We start from the raw sequence: 19,193 nt of genomic DNA on the forward strand, positions 1-19,193 counted from the left end.
GGGCAGGCCCCCCTTCGCGCCCCACGGCCTGCGGAATTTTTCCGCCGCTGTGGCGAGGCACGAGGGGGAATTTCGAGTCGGTGCCGAACGTTCCGCCGGCTCCAAAAGCCCTGCGGTCTTCCGCCCGCCAGCATACCCCCGTCGAGATGCCAAAGCAGTACGCTTCCCCGCCAGCCGGGCTGGGCGTCTCCTTTGGCGCTCCTCAGGAGGAAGAGATGTCTGACGCTGCGTCAGAGGGAGAGTCAGGGGGTGAGGACGCTCTTCCGGCGGCGCGGCGCCCCTCCGCGGTTGCTGCCCCGTCGGAGGCAGACTCCGAGCTCTCGGCTATGCTCCTCCGAGCCGCCAGGGGGATCGGCCTGGAGGTTACTCCATCGGCCTCGGCCGATCCTTCTCGGCTGGGCGACTGGTTCCTGGGGACGGCTCCGGCGGCATCGCCTCGCCCTCCCCCGGTGCCATTCTTCCCGGAGGTGCACGAGGAGCTGGTTAAGACCTGGCGGGCGCCCTTTTCATCTCGCCCGCTGCCCGGCTCCTCTCCCCTCGCCACCCTTGATGGCGGGGCGGCCAGGGGGTATGCGTCGGTTCCCCAGGTCGAGCGCGCTATGGCGGTGCAACTTTGCCCGCGTGGCGCTGCCACCTGGCGGGGCCGGCCGCGTCTCCCGTCCAAGGCGTGTGAGCGCTCGTCCGCCCTTGCGGGCCGCGCTTTTCACGCTGCGGGCCAGGCCGCCTCGGCCCTGCATGCGATGGCAACCCTGCAGGTCTACCAGGCCAAGGGGTTGAAACAGCTGCACGAGGGTGGTCCCGACCAAGGTACGATGCAGGAACTCCGCGCTGCCACCGACTTCGCCCTTCGTGCGACGAAGGTCGCGGCGCGGGCCCTTGGTCAGGTGATGTCCACGGCTGTGGTCCAGGAGCGACACCTGTGGCTCTCTCTGGCCCAGATGGCAGATGCCGACAAAGCACGCTTTCTCGACGCTCCCATCTCCCAGAGGGGCCTATTCGGCGACTCTGTCGAGGACTTTGCCCAGCAGTTCTCGGCAGCCCAGAGACAGACGGAGGCGTTTCACATCCTGCCCCGCCGCGATGCTTCCATCCCGCCGCCGGAGGCACCGCCTCCGCCTGCACGTCGCCGAGGGCGCCCTCCTGCGGCCGCAACATCTACGGCTCGCCCCACCGCGGAGGCCCACGACGCCAGGTCGGCGAGAAGGGCCCGCAAGCGCAGAGCCAGCCGCAGGAGAGTGGCGCCGCCCGCGGCACAGGGATCGGCCCGAAACACCCGCAAGAAAACTGCGAAACGTCCCTGACGCGGGCCTCCAGAGGTGATTGAGACTGCTCCTTAGGGGATGCTAACAATCTACGCTCCCCGCTCCCGGTGGAGGGCCGGGAGCCACTGTGTACTTCAATGCTGCCGTCGGCTTTCGTCGACGGTACCCACTTTTTCTCAAAAAGAGCAAATTTCTCACCTCTGGCTTCGGCCTCGAGTTTCCTTCTGAGCAGCACTTACACTCCTCGGAACCAGACTCGCGGCCGGCCTTCGCCAGCGCGGGATCCAGGGAAGAAGGTAAGCACTGCTTAGTGCAGTTAGACACTTCTCCAGGACGTTCATCCTTCTGGGTTCTGTCTCCTTCCCTGTCTCCCCCTAGGCTGCCCCACCACGGTCACGTCGGTCAACGTTCCCTTGATACCACTACGATGGTTGATACGGACGGTACGGCCCGGCCCCAGGCGTCCGCCCAGACTCAGAGGTACCCCTTACTTTCTTATTCGGGCAGGCGTGCCTCTGTTCTGCTTGCGGAGGTCGCGTTCCTACTGGCGAAGGACGCGATCCAGCCTGTCCCTCCCCCGGGACGAGGTCGGGACCTTTCAGTCTCGACTTCACGTGTCCAGTTAGTGTGGTGGGTTAATACCCGCCCTGGATGGAGCTCTGTCCCGATCCCTTTCAGGCTGTCGGCACACTCGCTCACGACGAAGCACATACAGCTATGTTTCCGTCTCCAGGGCTGGGTTGCAGCCATCTGCCTGAAGGGCACCCGCTGTCTCGTCTCGATCTTCCCCGGCGCACACCCCTCCGGCGGTCTGCCCCGGGGGTCGAGCGCTCAGCGCTAGGTGCTTCCATTTGGCTAGTCCCTCTCCTTCCTGCCTTCTTTAGGCTATGGGAGCTCCCCTGTCCCCTTTTCGGCAGACAGGTATTCGCGTCTTCAACCGTCTCTTCGACTGGTGCTTTACCAGCCCACTCGTGAGTTCCGTTGTGCGAACATAGGGACTTGGTGCCTCGGCACCCCCGCCATCTGGTCCTTCAGGCCAACCGAGGGAATTCGTTTCCTCGGTCGGGAGCCTGACTCGGTCCTTAAGACAGCCCGCCTTACTACACTAGAGCGCGCAGTCAGTGCTGTAGTTCCTGAGTCAATCAGGCACAACATAGCGGTCCTCTCAACTGAGGCTCCTGGGGCACATGACAGCTCTAGCCGCTAAGAGCCGCTAAGCTTGTTCATGTGAGACCGCTTCAGCACGATCGAGTCCCAGGATGGGCATGGCATCTCGGCCCACTCCGGACTGGCGTTTTCCCGCAGTTTGGCCGACAAGCCAGCCCGTGGCTTACCACGGGTTGGGTTGCCATGTACGACAGAGGCTTACAGCCTCTCCATCTGCTCCCAGGGAGTACGTGGCACATTTTGCTACTTGCCATTCACTTGAAGCAGGTAAACTCAACCGTGCAGCCTATCGGCTCTCACGGCAGTCCACCACCTGCAGGATGGCGACTCCACCCCGTGACGCAGCTAGTTTGGAGCATATCGGTAGGCCAGCCACATCCGCTCGCCCCCGATTGCTCTCACTGCCAGCTGCCTCCTTCAGAGTAGCGCTGGCACTCAGCTGACCTCCGGGGCCCAAGTACGCCCTTCCCCAGTGAGCCTCCTTGCACAGACTCTGTGCAAGTCCAGGGAGGACGAGGAGTAAGTCTGTTGGTTGCGCTACAAGAATGGCCCACCCGGACTCAGGTCTAGTAACCGTTCCCTCGCGGCAGTCCCTCCCTGCAGGGCACGGTATGACACCCAGACCTCTCCGGTCTTCTCAGGCCGTGATACAATTATCACTCAGTCCGAGCTCCCTTGACTAGAGGCAGGCTCGCACTGAGATGAGGTCTATTTGCTGGCTTTCCACAGAGTTACACAGTTGCAGTATGCTTCCCTTCCTGCAGGAGAGTTTGAGCGCAGACTGTCCCCTCACTCTTTAAGTATATGCCGCTGCTTCGCCGCGTATCACATGCAGTAGATGGAGCTAAGTAGGTAAGCATTCACTGGCCGTGAGGTTTCCCAGAGGTGCCCAGAACGCACCCCACACCCTCTTGGGGCCTTCCCGTCGCCTTCAGAGCCGCGGGACGCTCCAATTGAGCCATTGGCCTCAGTCGAGCTAGCATTACTGTCATCAAGACAGCGCTCCTGACCGCCCTGGCTCCCGTTAAGAGGGCAGGAGACCTACAAGTTTTCTCTGTCAAGTAACGCCTCATACCCTCTGGGACCCCCCCGTCGCCCTTCAGGGCCGCGGGTTGCTCCTTAGGAGCCTCGGGCCTCAGTCGAGTTAGAATTCCTGTCATTAAGACAGCACTCCTGACTGCCCTGGCTTCCTTTAAGAGGGTAGGTTACCGACAAGCTCAGGTTCCTCAGAGGTGCTTAGCACGCACCTCATACCTCTTGGACCTCCCCGTCGCCTTCAGGGCCGCGGGTCGCTCCATTGGAGCCACTGGCCTCAGTCGAGCTAAAATTCCTGTCATTAAGACAGCGCTCCTGACTGCCCTGGCTCCCATTAAGAGGGCCTACAAGCTTTTCTGCCAGCAAAGTGTGTCGAGAATTCGGGCCCGGCGTCTTCCACGTTACCGTCGAGACCCCGGCCCGGTGCCCAAGGTCCCCACCACGCCTTTCCGCGATCAGGTGGTGGACCTGCAAGCTCTGCCCTGGAGGAGGCAGACCCAGTCGTGCTATGTTGTGTCGTTAAATATGTGAGACTGAATCACTCGGCACTTCAGCCGCACCAGCAGCTTCATCTGCCTCGGGATTCAGCAGAAAGGGAATGCTCCCCGAACTGAGGTTGGCTAAATGGTGGTAGATGCCTCTCCCTGTTATACCCAGGGACAGCCGTGATCCTTGGTTCATGGCACCTCACCAGCAGATGTATAAACCGGAAGCTGCGGGCTGGGCGACACCCTACCTTCGCTTGGTTCTCCAACCTTGCGTAGAGGCCGTTCTCCCGTGTCCTAACATAAGGACTCACAGGTGAGCGGGAAGACCGGCTGGTGTCGGCTTGCTGCGCCATTCCCACGTGGATCCGTGCGCTATTTCCCAGAATGTTCCCTCCGGCGAACCCTGGGTCCTCCTGCCCCGCAGTCAGGGCTAGGCGCGGAGTAGTCCTGCACTGTGATCCTGCCTGGGTCTCCTTCGCCCCGCAGGTTGTGGCTTAGTTTTTATTTATTCCAGCGGAGGAGACCGCTGTTTCCCTCGTGTATCCCTAAAAACCTTTATGGATATATTGAATTATTCTTATTTCCACATGTAGAATTTCATGTGCTCCGCCCCCCCAACCCATGCTTCAGTACAACTGGCATCCCTGGTGGGCCCCCCTTATTGGGCCCCAGGGCGTTGGGAAGGTTACGTTACACTTCGCCTGCCGGCACGTATACTTGTCAGCACGTGAAGTTGTTGCGTAACGCGGCGTCAGGGTCGTGGCCTTTTCCATGGGCTTGTTCCCAATGTAACGTCGAAGTGATTCGACTGAAGGGGTAACGTCTAGGTTACGAAGGTAACCCACGTTCCCCGAAGGAGGGAACGGAGACGTTACATTCCCCTGCCACGTCCCTGGCGTCGCGCTGACGCCGGCTTGACGGCTCTTCAGCGAAAACCTGTTTGAGTGATGCGCGCCGCCTTCTTATATACCCGCATGTGCGGGGGAGTGGCCGACGCGCACGTCCACTCGCCAATTTGCAATTGGCCTTTTTTATATAAGGCTCAGAGATGATCGGTCTCTCAGGCGAGATCCCAATGTAACGTCTCCGTTCCCTCCTTCGGGGAACGTGGGTTACCTTCGTAACCTAGACGTTATTGTTAACTAAGACTAATTGAATAATAATATAAAGCTACCGGTCAAATGTTTTTGAACAGTAAGTTTTTAATGTTTTTTTTTTTTACAGAAGTCTCTTCTGCTCACCAAGCCTGCATTTATTTGATTCAATATACAGAGAAAATAGTACAATTTTGCAATATTTTTTTACTATTTAAAATAACTGTTTTCTATTTGAATATATTTTATTATATAGAGGTATTTTTTAATATATGTGACCCTGGACCACAAAACCAGTCTTAAGTCGCTGGGGTACATTTGTAGCAATAGCCAAAAATACATTGTATGGGTCAAAATTATTGATTTTTCTTTTATGTCAAAAATCATTAGGAAATTAAGTAAAGATCATGTTCCATGAAGATTTTTTGTAAAATTCCTACTGTAAACCTATCAAAATGTAATTTTTGATTAGTAATATGCATTGCTAAGAACTTAATTTGGACAACTTTAAAGGTGATTTTCTCAGTATTTTGATTTTTTGCACCCTTAGATTTCAGATTTTCAAATAGATGTATCTCGGCCAAATATTGTCCTATCCTAACAAACCATACATCAATAGAAAGCTTATTTATTGAGCTTTCAAATGATGTATATATCTCAGTTTTGTAAAATTTAACCTTATGACTGGTTTTGTGGTCCAGGGTCACATATAAAGGTATTTGCTGCTCAAACATTTTATTATTATTATGTTGAAAACAGCATGCGTAGAAGAATAGAATAGCATTTATCTGAAATAGAAATCTTTTGTAACATTACATAAATGTGACCCTGGACCACAAAACCAGTCATAAGGTTGAATTTTACAAAACTGAGATGTATGCATCATATGAAAGCTCAATAAATAAGCCTTCTATTGATATATAGTTTGTTAGGATTGGACAATATTTGGCCGAGATACATCTATTTGAAGATCTGGAATCTGAGGGTGCAAAAAAATCAAAATATTGAGAAAATCACCTTTAAAGTTGTCCAAATTAAGTTCTTAACAATGCATATTACTAATCAAAAATTACATTTTGATATATTTATAGTAGAAATCTTACAAAAAATCTTCATGGAACATGATTTTTACTTAATTTCCTAATGATTTTTGGCATAAAAGAAAAATTTTGACCCATACAATGTATTTTTGGCTATTGCTACAAATATACCCCAGCGACTTAAGACTGGTTTTGTGGTCCAGGGTCACAAATGTCTTTATCATCAATATCGATCAATTTAAAGCATCTTTGCTAAATAATAGTATTCATTTTTATCATTTCTTTCCCAAAAATAAAATTATACTGACTCCAAGCTTTTTATTTAAGATAAATGCTGATCTTTAGATCTTTCTATTAATCAAAGAATCCTTAAAAAAATTTACTCAACTGTTTTAAATATTCATAATAATAAATGTTTATTGAACAGCAAATCAGCATATTAGAATGATTTCTGAAGGATCATGTGACAGGAATATATTACGTTTTAAAATATATTCAAATAGAAAACAATAGTACAAATATTTTAAAATTGTACTGTTCTTGCTGTACTTTGGACCAAATAAATGCAAGGTTGGTGAGCAGAAGAGACTTCTTTAAAAACATTAATTTCCTAATTTTTTTTATAGTAAAGAAGTTTAAAACAGTTATTTGATTTCACAGACAAGTAAGGACTACAGAAGGATGTCTGTCGCGTGAGTATCTCCACCTTCATCAGTAATAATAACCAGCTATTTATGAATTATGATAACTGTCATATGTCTCTATTAACATTCTCTTCTATCTATACTCCATTGGATGCTTCAACCGACCTAAGCCCCCAACCAAAGCCAAAACCCAAGATCACTTCAGCTCGTCGGCTGGGCTTGAAGGTGAGCGCCACCTGCTGACAACATAGCCCACATACACACAGTTTGCTGGTTACTTCGTGTGCTTAAGTAGAAAGATTCTAATCTACATTGATAAGAAAAATTGTAACTTTTTGCTTTGATATGACAACAATGGACCTGCCATCCTGAAGATAAGACTGCTGAAAACAGCACTGGAAATGCTGATAGTGGAGAAGCAGGATAAAGAAAACGAGAGGCAGCAAGTGCTCAGTGAGAGAGTTCCTCCGCTCAATTTTTCCGGTCTGTCAGTACAGGAATTACAGGTACAATTAAATGATTTGAATGGGCCATTTATCTCCCTTTATAAAAGTTAAAGGAGTCGTTAACCTAAAAAAAGAAAACTCTATCATCAATTACTCACCCTCGTAACCTTCCTAGAGGACATGGTGATGGAAAAAAAAAATATCAGGAAAGAATATATTTCTACTCGTTTGCATTCGCGCGCAAAACTTTTACGTTGACACGCGATGCTTTGCGTTCGTTCGCGTTAAATGCAAACGTTTCTCGGGAAAACGCAAAAATATCATATCTTCATGTTTTGCGTTCTCTTGAAAAATTATTGCGTTCCCAAGAGAAAAACTGTATTGTTCCCTCCTATCTCATAGTATTTCCAACACAAAAGTTTTCAAGCGAATGCCTCTTGGAAGAACTCAATATTACCCGAATGCGTTGCCATTTTGGCGATACTCGGATGTAAACAACAGCATGGATTGCACGGTTAATGTACTACTGAATACGTTGTTCTGCTAATTTATGCTGTCTAAACCTATGGGAAATGTGTGGAAGCTGCTAAATCATAAAGAGAAGGACTTAGTAAGCAGTGGTGTCAAAAGTATTCACATTCATTACTCAAGTAGAAGTATAGATACTAGGATTTAAAAAGACTTTTGTAGAAGTTGAAGTATCAACTCAAGCTTTTTACTCAAGTAAAAGTATAAAAGTACTGGTTTCAAAACTACTTAAAGTAAAAAAGGAAAAGTAATGTAAGGGGAAAAAAATGCCATTAAGGACAAAAGATTGGGCCGTGCCACAGGGGCCTATTGTGCACTACCCCACCTCCCCAAAAAACATTTCTAAAGGCCATAGTGACTATGTTATATTAAAATGTTAATGTTGAAAAATTTGTGATGCACTAGGCTACCTGTTTCAGCCGCATATATGCCCAATGAAAGTAAATGCATTTTATTACAATGCAAATACATTAAAGAACCATAAATGTGTACTACTGAGCATTAACGTGTTTCACGAAGCGGGAGATATGATGACTAGTTGCTGACTATAAGTATTGTGTTATCACAACATTGTCAATCGCGTTGTCAATCGCAAGCGCTAATTTATTCAAACATCCCTCTACCAAACTACCTACTGTAGCTTCATTTGCAGAGGATGAAGAGAAAGCACCCGTTTGATAAATAAGCTTGTAGTGGAGAAATAATATCTTGGAAGAAATAATCTTTTTTGAGTAATGACCCGGACACTGGCTATATCCTTGCTGGAGTGCAGGGCTGGACTGGGGTTAAAATTTGGCCTTGGACAAATCCAGCCCACAAGTTCCCCCGTGAGTTTTGTTTGGGTTATAGGGCCTTTAATTGAAGTAAATAAATGTATGAATAAAACAGGACAGAATCAAATAATGATAGATACTGAATTCAAATGCAACAAATGAATAATGCATTTTTGTCACATAGAAATGCATGCAGTAAAGCACTGATTTTGAGCTAGAATGCAGGACATTTATTGCTAATAAATTCTGTAAAAATTACTTTTGTAGAACACAAAAGACATTTTGTAGAATGTAACCAAAGATATTCATTTACCCTTGATCTCTACTCTAAAGACAAAATTTTTGAATTTCTCAGAGTATATTCCTTTATGTTCCACAGAAGAATGAAGAAGTTCATACAGGATTAAAATTACATGATGTTGTATATAATGTAGTGGTGGGCCGTTATCGCTCATATCGCGCGATAAAAAAAATATCGCCGTTAATCTATTCTCAAAGTTCGGTTGGGAGCTGGGTCTAAACTACGCAAGATATGATGACTCTCTCTTTGATATTTTAGCGCGGATGACGTATACCTAGTCGAATTGCACTGTAGGGGGCGAGAACGAGTCTTCAACTTCTGTGAAATTACCACATCAAATGAGACGCACAGCATGGGCTGTATCCGAAATCACCCCCTATACCCTCAAATAGGGCACTATTTGAGGGGACAGCCATTTTAAGTGGTGTTCGAAACCATAGTGGACGTTCTCGAGTGCACTCATTCAATCCCACAATGCACCGCAAAAACGAGTGTACAACCGATGTACGCTCAACAGCTAGAGATAACCCATAATGCACTGTGAGAGTCGCGCACCGACTGAATTCCCGCGTCTCTCCAGATGATGGCGCCCGCAGCTGAATCATCTGTTCATTTTACAACGCGCTCGTCCACTGCGTAATGCAGCGTACAACACAGGTACAAATTTGTTGTAAATTGATTATTAAATTGTTTAACCAAGGTTTATACATAAACTCCTTGACATAGTTCAAGATAAATCCTTTAATCTTACTACTCGAACTGTCCGTTTTAAATGATTGTTAAACAGCGGCAGTCCTTCCGCTGCACTTAGTGTCCGAATTCGCTCACTCGTTTTCATTCACTCCTTCAAGTGAACTGTACGAGTGGACTAATGTAGGGAATAGTGAATAGGGTATAGGGGGCGATTTCGGATACAGCCAGGGATGCAGTTATGAAGACGCTTCAGGGCAGGTGCGTGCGTTGCTAGACCCTTTTTACTGGGGCACGTGACCCAGTGAAAATCTGCTGTGCCCCAGTAAAATCTCAAGTTTGAGTTATAATTTACTTTGATAATCACGAAATAAAGACATTAAACTATATGCAACAACTGAATTGAAGCTTCTAAAAGCAACGCAGTTTATTGGAAGACTATGCACGCAGATAGGCTATCCATACCCGCGCGCCTGTGTATTTTACGGGAACGCGCACGTCGTACAGCATTTTGCGCAGAAGTAATTGGTTCCACAAGTTTGTATAGTTAATTGTGTTGTAAATGCAATTGTCAAGCAGTTTGTGATGCATTTTGGAAACAGGAGATGAGCGCCTGGTCTAATGCGCCACCTGGCTTGAGAAACCCGTTCTCAAAGACTTACTTTTAGTCATTATTTGGGTAGCACACATATTCTGAATGCCTTCAAATTAGCCATTTTAATCTAGATTAATCTAGATTAATTTCAAGATTTAATCTAGATTAATCTAGATTAAAAAAATTAATCTATGCCCACCACTAATATAATGACAATTTTTATTTTTGGGTGAACTGTCCCTTTAAGAACTTTAATATGTGTAGTAAACACTTTATTTATTAGCCTGGAAAAATCCAGACCCTAATCTCTCGCGAGACCTCTGGATTTCCAGGGTACTTATTTATAAGGCACTGATATTTATCCTTAATCAGGCTCTTACGGAATTAACATTTTTGTCCAATTAAAATGAATTACAATTTAACATTTATAAAGAAATACATTTTTGCTTAAAATCCAGATATTAACTGACTATAGATATCGTCACAAGAAAACAATAAAAAAAAACATATAACTATTGTAATGTTTTCAAAATGGGATGTGTGGAATGGGATATGTTTATACTTCTCATCCAACCACAACCAAATTCATGTGGATGGCGTAATTTATCTGGATAGTTTCTTCTTTTTTGAACGATGACATGAATGAACACAATTGAGCCGAAAAGAAATAGGAGTAACGAGTCTATTTTTAAAATGTAAGGAGTAGAAAGTACAGATAATTGCTTGAAAATGTAAGGAGTAGAAGTAAAAAGTCATCTGAAAAATAATTACTCCAGTAAAGTATAGATACCTAAAATTTCTACTTAAGTAAGGTAACGAAGTATTTGTACTTCGTTACTTGACACCTCTGTTAGCAAGCAGGAAAAAGCACAATATTTTGACAAACTAAAGTTAATAGGTGGTAAAGATGCGTACGAGCAGTATTAATTAAGATATTAGACTAACATTTCACCTACCTGATGGGAAATGATAAGATTTACCCGAATGTTCTCAAGATTCTTGCCCTGGAAATCCTGGTTCAGTTTGACAAACCACAAACGCCTTTTGTTTCTCAGACATGTTTTGCACTCTTTTCCTTGATTTATTACTCTCTAAATGTTTCTGCCGGTTCGACCAGTTAGTACAGCCCAAAACATGACAAAAACTGACCATTTTTAGCGGCAATAATCAGCAAAATATGATAGTTTCGTTATGGCCGATTGATGACACGTTTTTTTTTTTTAAATTAGACTTTTATTTAAGGTTTTATTCACTAAAAAATGACAATTCTGTCATTATTTACTTACCCTCATGTTGTTCCAAACCCGTAAGACCTTCGTTCATCTTGTCACATGGACTATTTTATGTCACTGTGGACTGTGTTGCATGGACTATTTTAACAATGTTCTTTCTACCTTTCTGGGCCTTGAACTTGGCAGTTGCATTGCTGTCTATACAGGGTCAGAAAGCTCCCAGATTTCACCAAAAATGTCTTAATTTGTGTTCCAAAGATGAACAAACTGGTCTTACTGGTTTGGAACGACTTGAGGGTGAGTAATTAATGAAAGTGTTAACTATCCTTTTAAAACTGTGTTTTGTCTGTAGCAACTTTGCAAGGATTTGCATCAAAAGATTGACGTGATTGATGAGGAACGCTATGACATTGCCATGAAGGTGGCCAAAAATGACAAAGAGGTATGAAAAACAAAACAGTTACCATTGATGAAGCTAGTGTGTTCTGTTAGCATTAAATCAAACAGCTGACTTGGCTTCTTTTGTGTTAAAGTGCATTGTGTGATCTTTGTTGCTAAAGATACAGGAAATGAGTCAGAAGATCTATGAGATCAAGAGCAAGCTGAAGAGGCCTAACCTGAAAAGAGTCAAACTGTCGGCTGAACAACTGCTAAGTGTCCTTCTGGGTTCCAAACACACACAGTCCATTGACTTCAAAGCTAACCTGAAGACAGTGAAGAAAGAAGAGGAGAAGGTAAGACTAGATACGATACTTTAAATGGGCAGAATTACTAATATTCAAAAATGATCTGTATTTGCCTTCCACAGAAAGAAGAGGTGACTGACTGGCGTAAAAACGTAGAGGCCATGTCTGGAATGGAGGGCAGGAAGAAGCTGTTTGATGCTGGACAGTAAAAGGTAAATACTGACAATCACAGGGGCCCTCAATATATTGGAAAAAAACAGTCATAGGGTCAAAATTGAGATTTATACACCTTCTGAAAGCTAAAAAAATAAGCTTTCCAATGATGTATGATTTGTTTGGCCGAGATACAACTCTGAGGGTGCAAAACATTCAAAATATTGAGAAAATCACATTTAAAGTTCTTAGCAATGCACATTACTTATCAAAAAATAAGTTTTGATATATTTATGGTAGGAAATTTACAAAATATCTTCATGGAACATGATCTTTACTTAATATCCTAATGATTTTTGGCATTAAAGAAAAATCAATAACTTTAACCCATACAATGTATTGTTGGCTATTGCTACAAATATACCTGTGCTACTTAAGACAGGTTTTGGTTAGATAGAAACTAGCATAATGCCTGAGCCAAATCTCTTTAAATGTCTTGCAGATGGCAGCAGTTCCAAACCAAAGATGACGTCAAAGATGTAATCTTTGTTTGTGCATTTCAGAAAGTACATTTTCAAAATGTAAAAAAGCCTTGGGAATTACTAATAATGCTTCACAGTAATGTATTTTTCTTACTTTTCATTTTAAGGCTAACTGATCAGTTTAACAGAATGCAGGACAACACTTTACAATAAGGTGCCATTTATTTACATTAGTTAATGCATTAAGTAGCAATGACCAACACAAATATTAACTTTAGTTATAAAAATAAAATTATTCATTTTAGTTATGTTCTGTTTAGTTCAGTTTAGTTTAGGTTTCACTTTTGACTTCAGAGCTTAGGTATTTGGAAAATGCTCAAATTAACATTTTATAGTACTTAATTGTCTTTGTTACTTCACGTTAACTAATGCTGTTGAAGGGTTAGTTCATCTAAAAATGTTGTTATTAATTACTCACCCTCATGTCATCTATAGAACAGAAATTAAGATATTTTTGATGAAATCTGAGAGCTTCTGACCCTGCATAGACAGCAACACAACTGACACGTTCAAGGCCCAGAAAGTTAGTAAGGACATGGATAAAATAGTCCATGAAGCTATGAGAGCTACTTCTTGTGTACAAAAAAAAAAAGACTCTATTCAACAATTTTTTTTTCTGTGTCAGTTTTTGACACATGCATGTGGTGCTGCTGATGCAGGAGCCACCGTTCTGATATAGCGCCTTGTTTACAAGCAAAGTAAGGCACATTCTGTACATAAAACAGTCTTCGTAAACATGTCTAATGATTTCGACAGATATAATTACTTGCATTTTTTTGCCTTGCCTTACTACTTTAAACCAGAATATATAGACGATTAACTAAATTAGATGGATGTTCAACATCAGAGCCACATGCATGCGTTTTGCTACTCTCATGAACAAGTGTCAAAGACTGACATGGAGGAGAAGAAATTGTTGAATAAAGTAATTATTTTTGTTCTCATAGCTTTATAAAATTATAGTTGAACCACTGATGATACATGAACTATTTTATCAATGTTCTTACTATTCTGGGCCTCGAACGTGGTAGTTGTCAGTGTTGGGGAAAGTTACTTTTAAAAGTAATGCATTACAATATTGTGTTACTCCCTAAAAAAGTAACTAATTACATTACTTAGTTACTTTTTATGGAAACTAATGCATTACTTTACTTTTACTTTACTTTTGCGTTACTTTTTAAATCTGGACAGGCTTGCTTGTTTGTTTTTAATATAAAAAGTTAGATTTTTAGCAAATGTAAAATCCCTTTCACACCAAAATGTGAAATGAATAAGCCTAAGACTGAAGGAAAAGTAAATTCATGTCTGTACAGTAGAACTGTATCAAAATGAAGTTCAACTCTCTTCAGCAATGAGAAAAATTAAGCACAAATGTTAGTTAAACTAAAGTAAGTTTTTCTTGTTAGTACGGTTGAATTGGATCAACAAAGGACAGCAGCAAAAACATTGGTTAATAAAATGGGATTTAATACATAAAGGAAACAAAAAGTAACTCAGATATATTCTTGTAAATTAAAAAGTAATGCGTTACTTTACTAGTTACTTTAAAAAAGTAATCTTATTACGTAACTCATGTTACAGTGCCTTGCAAAAGTATTCATACCCCTTCATTTTTTTCACGTTTTGTTGCAGCATTATGTTAAACTGCTTTAAATTACTTTTTTTCCCACATCAATCTACATGTCATACACCATAATGACAAAGCACAAAACAGGTTTGTAACAACTCTGGAAGGTTTATTAGAAATAAAAAACTGAAAAGATTCCGTTGCATAAGTATTCATACCCTTATCTGGGACACTCAAAATTTAGCTCATGAGCATTCATATTGCTTCTAGATGTTACTACACTTCGAGTGGAGTTAAACTGTGGCAAATTCATTTGAATGAGTATGATTTAGAAAGGCACACACCTCTCAGAAAAGGTCTTAAAAGCTGAAAATGCATATCAGAGCAAAAACCAAGTCCTGAGGTCAGGATAACTGCCTGTAGAGCTCAGTGACAGACTTGTGTTAAGGCAATGATCTAGGGAAGAGTTCAGAAAAAAATCTGCTGCATTCAAGGTTCACAGAAGCATGTGGCCTCCATTATCCATAATGGAAGACGATTGGAACAACTAGGACTCTAGAAAATGTCTGCCAGCCCCCATCCAAGCTGACAGAGCTTGAGAGGTAAAAAGGTGAGGCAAAGAATGGCAGATAATTGCCAAATGCAGATGTGCAAAGCTGCTTGTCACATCATACCCGAAAAGACTTGAGGCTGTAAAGGTGCTTCAACTATGTACTGAGTTAAGGGTATGAATACTTATGCAATGTACTTATTTCAGTGTTTTATTTTTAATAAATTTGTAAAATCTGGTTTTTGCTTTGTCATTATTACGGTGTATGGAGTGTAAAACTAATTTAAAGCAGTTTAACATACTGCAACAAAACAAAATGTGAAAAAAATGAATACTTTTGCAAGGCACTGTACTTGTAATGCGTTACCCCCAATTCTGGTAGTTGTATTGCTGTCTATGCAGGGTCAGAATCAAAAATATCTTAATTTGTGTTTAGAAGATGAACGAAGGTCTTACAGGTTTGGAACGACATGAGGGTCAGTAATTAATGACAGAATTTTAATTTCTGCGTGAACTAACTCTTTAACTAATATTAACAAATGGAATATTATTGTAAAGTGTTACCAAGTCATTCTTGAGACATGGGACAAAACATGTCCACCAATTATAACTGCTATTAGTTTTAAAAATAAAACATATTTTCAATTGTAAATGCTATGGGGATTAATAATAGAATGTATTTAACACAATTATCCCCTTCAATTTCATTTGCTCATTATTATGTGAAATCTATGACACTTATTGTCTTCTCACTACATCTAAAACTGTGTGTCCACAGAGAAGGGTTTATTCATTCATATGCTATAAAATGGATTAAAAAAAATTGTAATGATGAAAAAGACCTTGTTTTATCAAAGGAAACACTTAATAATATCTCATATTAAAGCAAGGTTGTTTTTCAGTCAGACATGTGTGTTTAATAAGGTTTCGAAGGTGTGTCCTCACTTTTTGTCAACACCGTCAGACATTACTTAAAATGTAATAAAATCAGGGAATATCAGGGGCTATCACTCTAAAAGGACCCCCTTGCCACAGTCCTCTTCTGCAGAGTACATCAATGTCACACAGGCTCTGCTAAGTTTTATAGTTTTAGAATATTTTAATTCTAATGTTAATATTTCGTGTGTCACAACTATGATATGTCAACACCAAACATCCAATTTCTGAGAAAATTATTTGAAATCTTTAAACCATTTTATTCTCCTGAAGCAGGTTCCATTAGCCTCTAGCATCAACAGAAAAAAAACAAAATGTCTACTACATGAACTCCATTTGTTTTGTGAAAGAAATGGCAAATTTGTCAACACCGTCAGATGTCACCACCGTAAGATTTTGTTCCAATAATATATCAAAATACTTAAATGTGACTCTTGAATAGAAGCTTTATAAACAATAACATACTCACTGTTTGTTGTGGTTGTTTTAATACAGTAATTAATTGATTCAATGTATTTGATAGTTAAAATGACTACAAATTCAGGTTTTGGTCAACACCGTCAGATGTGTCAACTCCGTCAGTTCTGTCACCTCCGTCAGATGAATATTTTGATGATATTTCATTATGATATTTTATATTTGTTGTGGAATTGTTGGTCACATGTGAAAGTGTAATCTGTCTACTAACATGAGAATGTGTTTTGAAATGTTAAAAACATCTAGAAAGCTGTTAAAGATAAAGTTGAAATTATATTACACATTCCAAGTTAAAAAACACATTTTTTTTTTAAAAAAGAGAAAAGTTGGGAGGTTGTATCAAAGCATAGCTCAGTAGCTTAGTACATATAAGATACTTAAATGTAGTTTCCTTTGTCTGAGTACAAAGTTTTATTTTTTCAATTTTGCACCCTGTTTTGTCCCACCTCTCAAGAATGATGTATGCTGACCTGTACCGAATGCTGAAAGTAGAATCTGATGTAGCAGTAAATCCAAATTAAATGTTTTAATCGCTTGTAAAATGTTTTTCAAATTAAAAGCACTTATCTTCACATCTTCCTATTTAACACAGCTGCAGTTCTTCTTTTGCCCTCCCGATGGCAGCCTACAACAACATATCAGGAAGGAGAAGAAACACAGCATGTCAGTCATCACTTTTTTCTTTTATGTTTAAGGTCCCTTATTGATGGTTGTGAAAATATCTGTGATTTCAGATCTAAATTAGTTAAGATTTTATGAAAGTATTAAAATATGACTCAGTATTTTAACATAATGACAGATTTTCCTTTTTAAATTAGATATATTATTCATATTTTCTTGTAAAGAAATTAGATGTGTCAATGATATTGTTCCTTTCCCAAAATATGCAGTACGAACTGTATAACCAATAAAAAAACAACCCCAAAATAAACAACCATACGTGAAACTTCATTCCAGTTCAGAGTAAATGATGTCAGGCAACATGTTCACATATAGTCTCATTAAGGCTGAAGTATTGTTGGATTCACCCTTAGTCTAGAGAACATAAAGTACACTTGAGCACCATGTGCTCCGTCACTCTGCAGCCTGGGATGTGAAGCATTTGACAGTAATAATGGTGTGGACAGTAGTCTATTTTAGTGAGCCTCTCACGAGTGCTTCCGAATCTATAAATCTGCAAAGTTTCTTCCCTGTGGCCAAAACAGTCATACTTCCATCATCTGAGAGGTAAGGACCTTCAGGTTATAACACGGCTAGCTATTCATGTGTATTAGATAGCTTTATAGATTTTTCTTGCGTAGCTTCTTGTTTTATTTACAAAAAGAATGTAAAAACATCAAATACCTGTACTGTAAATGTTTTTATGGCTACACTAAGCACTTTTGCTGTTTTTAGAAAGTCTACTTTAATATTGTTTTTATACACAAGTCTTTATTTTTTTTTTAAGAAATATTTTGTCATTTGTAAGTCTTTAGGAAAAAGCAAAGGCACTAAAATGTCTGAATCTGCGTAAGTATTTTCAAACTTTTATAAATATTATATTATTGAAATTATTTACTATATTATAGAAATGATAAATCTATTCATATATTGAAAATATGTGTGTTTTCACTTCTGGCTCTATCTTTGTCAGTCCGGTGAGTAACTTACATTAAAACACTGTGTTTAATCATATGTAACACATATTTTACAAGTACTTTTTACATTTTCATATCAAATTGAACACTGCAGCATTTGTGATAGTCACAATATTGTTTCATATTGGCACTTTTCTTCAGAGAAAGCCCAAGATTTCTGCATCTCGACGGTTATTTTTAAAGGTTAGTCTATTTTTGGTTTCTGAAATGAGCTTGACTTTAAAAGAACCATTTGTAATGAACAAATCACCTTGATCTAAATATGACTATTACATGAGATGTAGACCATGCATCTTCTGGTATTTGAATGCACTGCAGACCAAATTACTGAAGAAGGCCATCACATTGCTGGCAGAGGAGAAGGAACAGAAAAAGATTGACAGAGAGCGAATACTCAGTGAGAGAGTTCCTCCTCTCAATCTGTCAGGACTGTCTGTTCAGGACTTACAGGTTGTTATTCTTTCATCTTTTGTCTTCTTTTGAAACTATTCCTTCTGACATTCCATTGCTCTGTTTACAGAATCTGTGCAAAGAGCTGCATCAAAAAATTGATGTTGTTGATGAGGAACGATATGACATTGCATCTAAAGTTTCCAAAAATGATATTGAGGTACATTTTGTTGCTTTAAAAATGCAATTATTTATTAATCAATTGTTGCATTCGTTTTAATGGCCCTGACTTATGCTTTTGTTGTAGATTGCAGACTTAAACCGCAAAATCTTTGAGCTGAAGGGTAAAATGAAGAGACCTGCACTGAAGAGAGTGAGGGTGTCTGCTGATGCCATGCTGGGGGCTCTGCTAGGTGCCAAACACAAGGAATCCATTGACTTTAAAGCAAACCTGAAGACAGTGAAGAAGGAAGAAGAAAAGGTAAGAATCAACACATCTCAGATTGACTTTAATGTCTTTCAGTGCTTTAATTTTTCAGTGTTAATTTTTTTTATTCAATAACATGAAATAATATTTAAATGACTTTTATTTTAATAAAATCTGTATGTTTTTTTTTCTTAATTTATTCTTTTATTATTTTACACTCTATAATGGAGTGTAATTTAGTACTGTGCACTAAAATGTGTAGTATTAGAAATGTATTACCTTTTCGAAGGAATAGTTTACCAAAAAATACAATTTGCTGGAAAAGTACTCACCCTCAGGCCATCTAAGATGTAGATGAGTTTGTTTTTCACCCAAACAGATTTTAGAGAAATTTAGCATTACATCACTTGCTCACCAATGGATCCTCTGAAGTGAATGGGTGCCGTCAGAATGAGAGTCCCAACATCTGAAAGAAACATCACAATAATCTACAACTAATCCACACAACTCCAATCCATCAGTTAACACTGTTA

The 19,193-nt window shown here is 41.2% G+C and overlaps 2 protein-coding genes across 2 annotated transcripts in view; both read left to right on the forward strand.

Annotated features, from left to right (window-relative positions):
- The first annotated feature begins 7,116 nt into the window (after nt 1–7,116).
- On the forward strand, nt 7,117–12,230 carry LOC141301267 (troponin I, slow skeletal muscle-like). The gene is made up of 4 exons (XM_073831521.1): nt 7,117–7,236; nt 11,648–11,737; nt 11,856–12,029; nt 12,104–12,230. The coding sequence occupies exons 1-4, from the start codon at nt 7,132–7,134 to the stop codon at nt 12,188–12,190; spliced, it is 456 nt and encodes a 151-aa protein (XP_073687622.1). The 5' UTR covers nt 7,117–7,131; the 3' UTR covers nt 12,191–12,230.
- Nucleotides 12,231–17,320: 5,090 nt separating this feature from the next.
- The window catches only part of LOC141301395 (troponin I, slow skeletal muscle-like), a 2,798-nt gene continuing 925 nt past the window's right edge, over nt 17,321–19,193 (forward strand). The window contains exons 1-6 of the mRNA XM_073831630.1: nt 17,321–17,433; nt 17,840–17,843; nt 17,985–18,026; nt 18,162–18,293; nt 18,364–18,453; nt 18,541–18,714. Coding sequence (XP_073687731.1) covers nt 17,321–17,433; nt 17,840–17,843; nt 17,985–18,026; nt 18,162–18,293; nt 18,364–18,453; nt 18,541–18,714 — 555 coding nt within the window. The remainder of the gene's footprint in view (nt 17,434–17,839; nt 17,844–17,984; nt 18,027–18,161; nt 18,294–18,363; nt 18,454–18,540; nt 18,715–19,193) is intronic.

The sequence above is a fragment of the Garra rufa genome, chromosome 25 (genome assembly GCF_049309525.1).
Source record: "Garra rufa chromosome 25, GarRuf1.0, whole genome shotgun sequence".
NCBI classification, from domain to species: domain Eukaryota; kingdom Metazoa; phylum Chordata; class Actinopteri; order Cypriniformes; family Cyprinidae; genus Garra; species Garra rufa.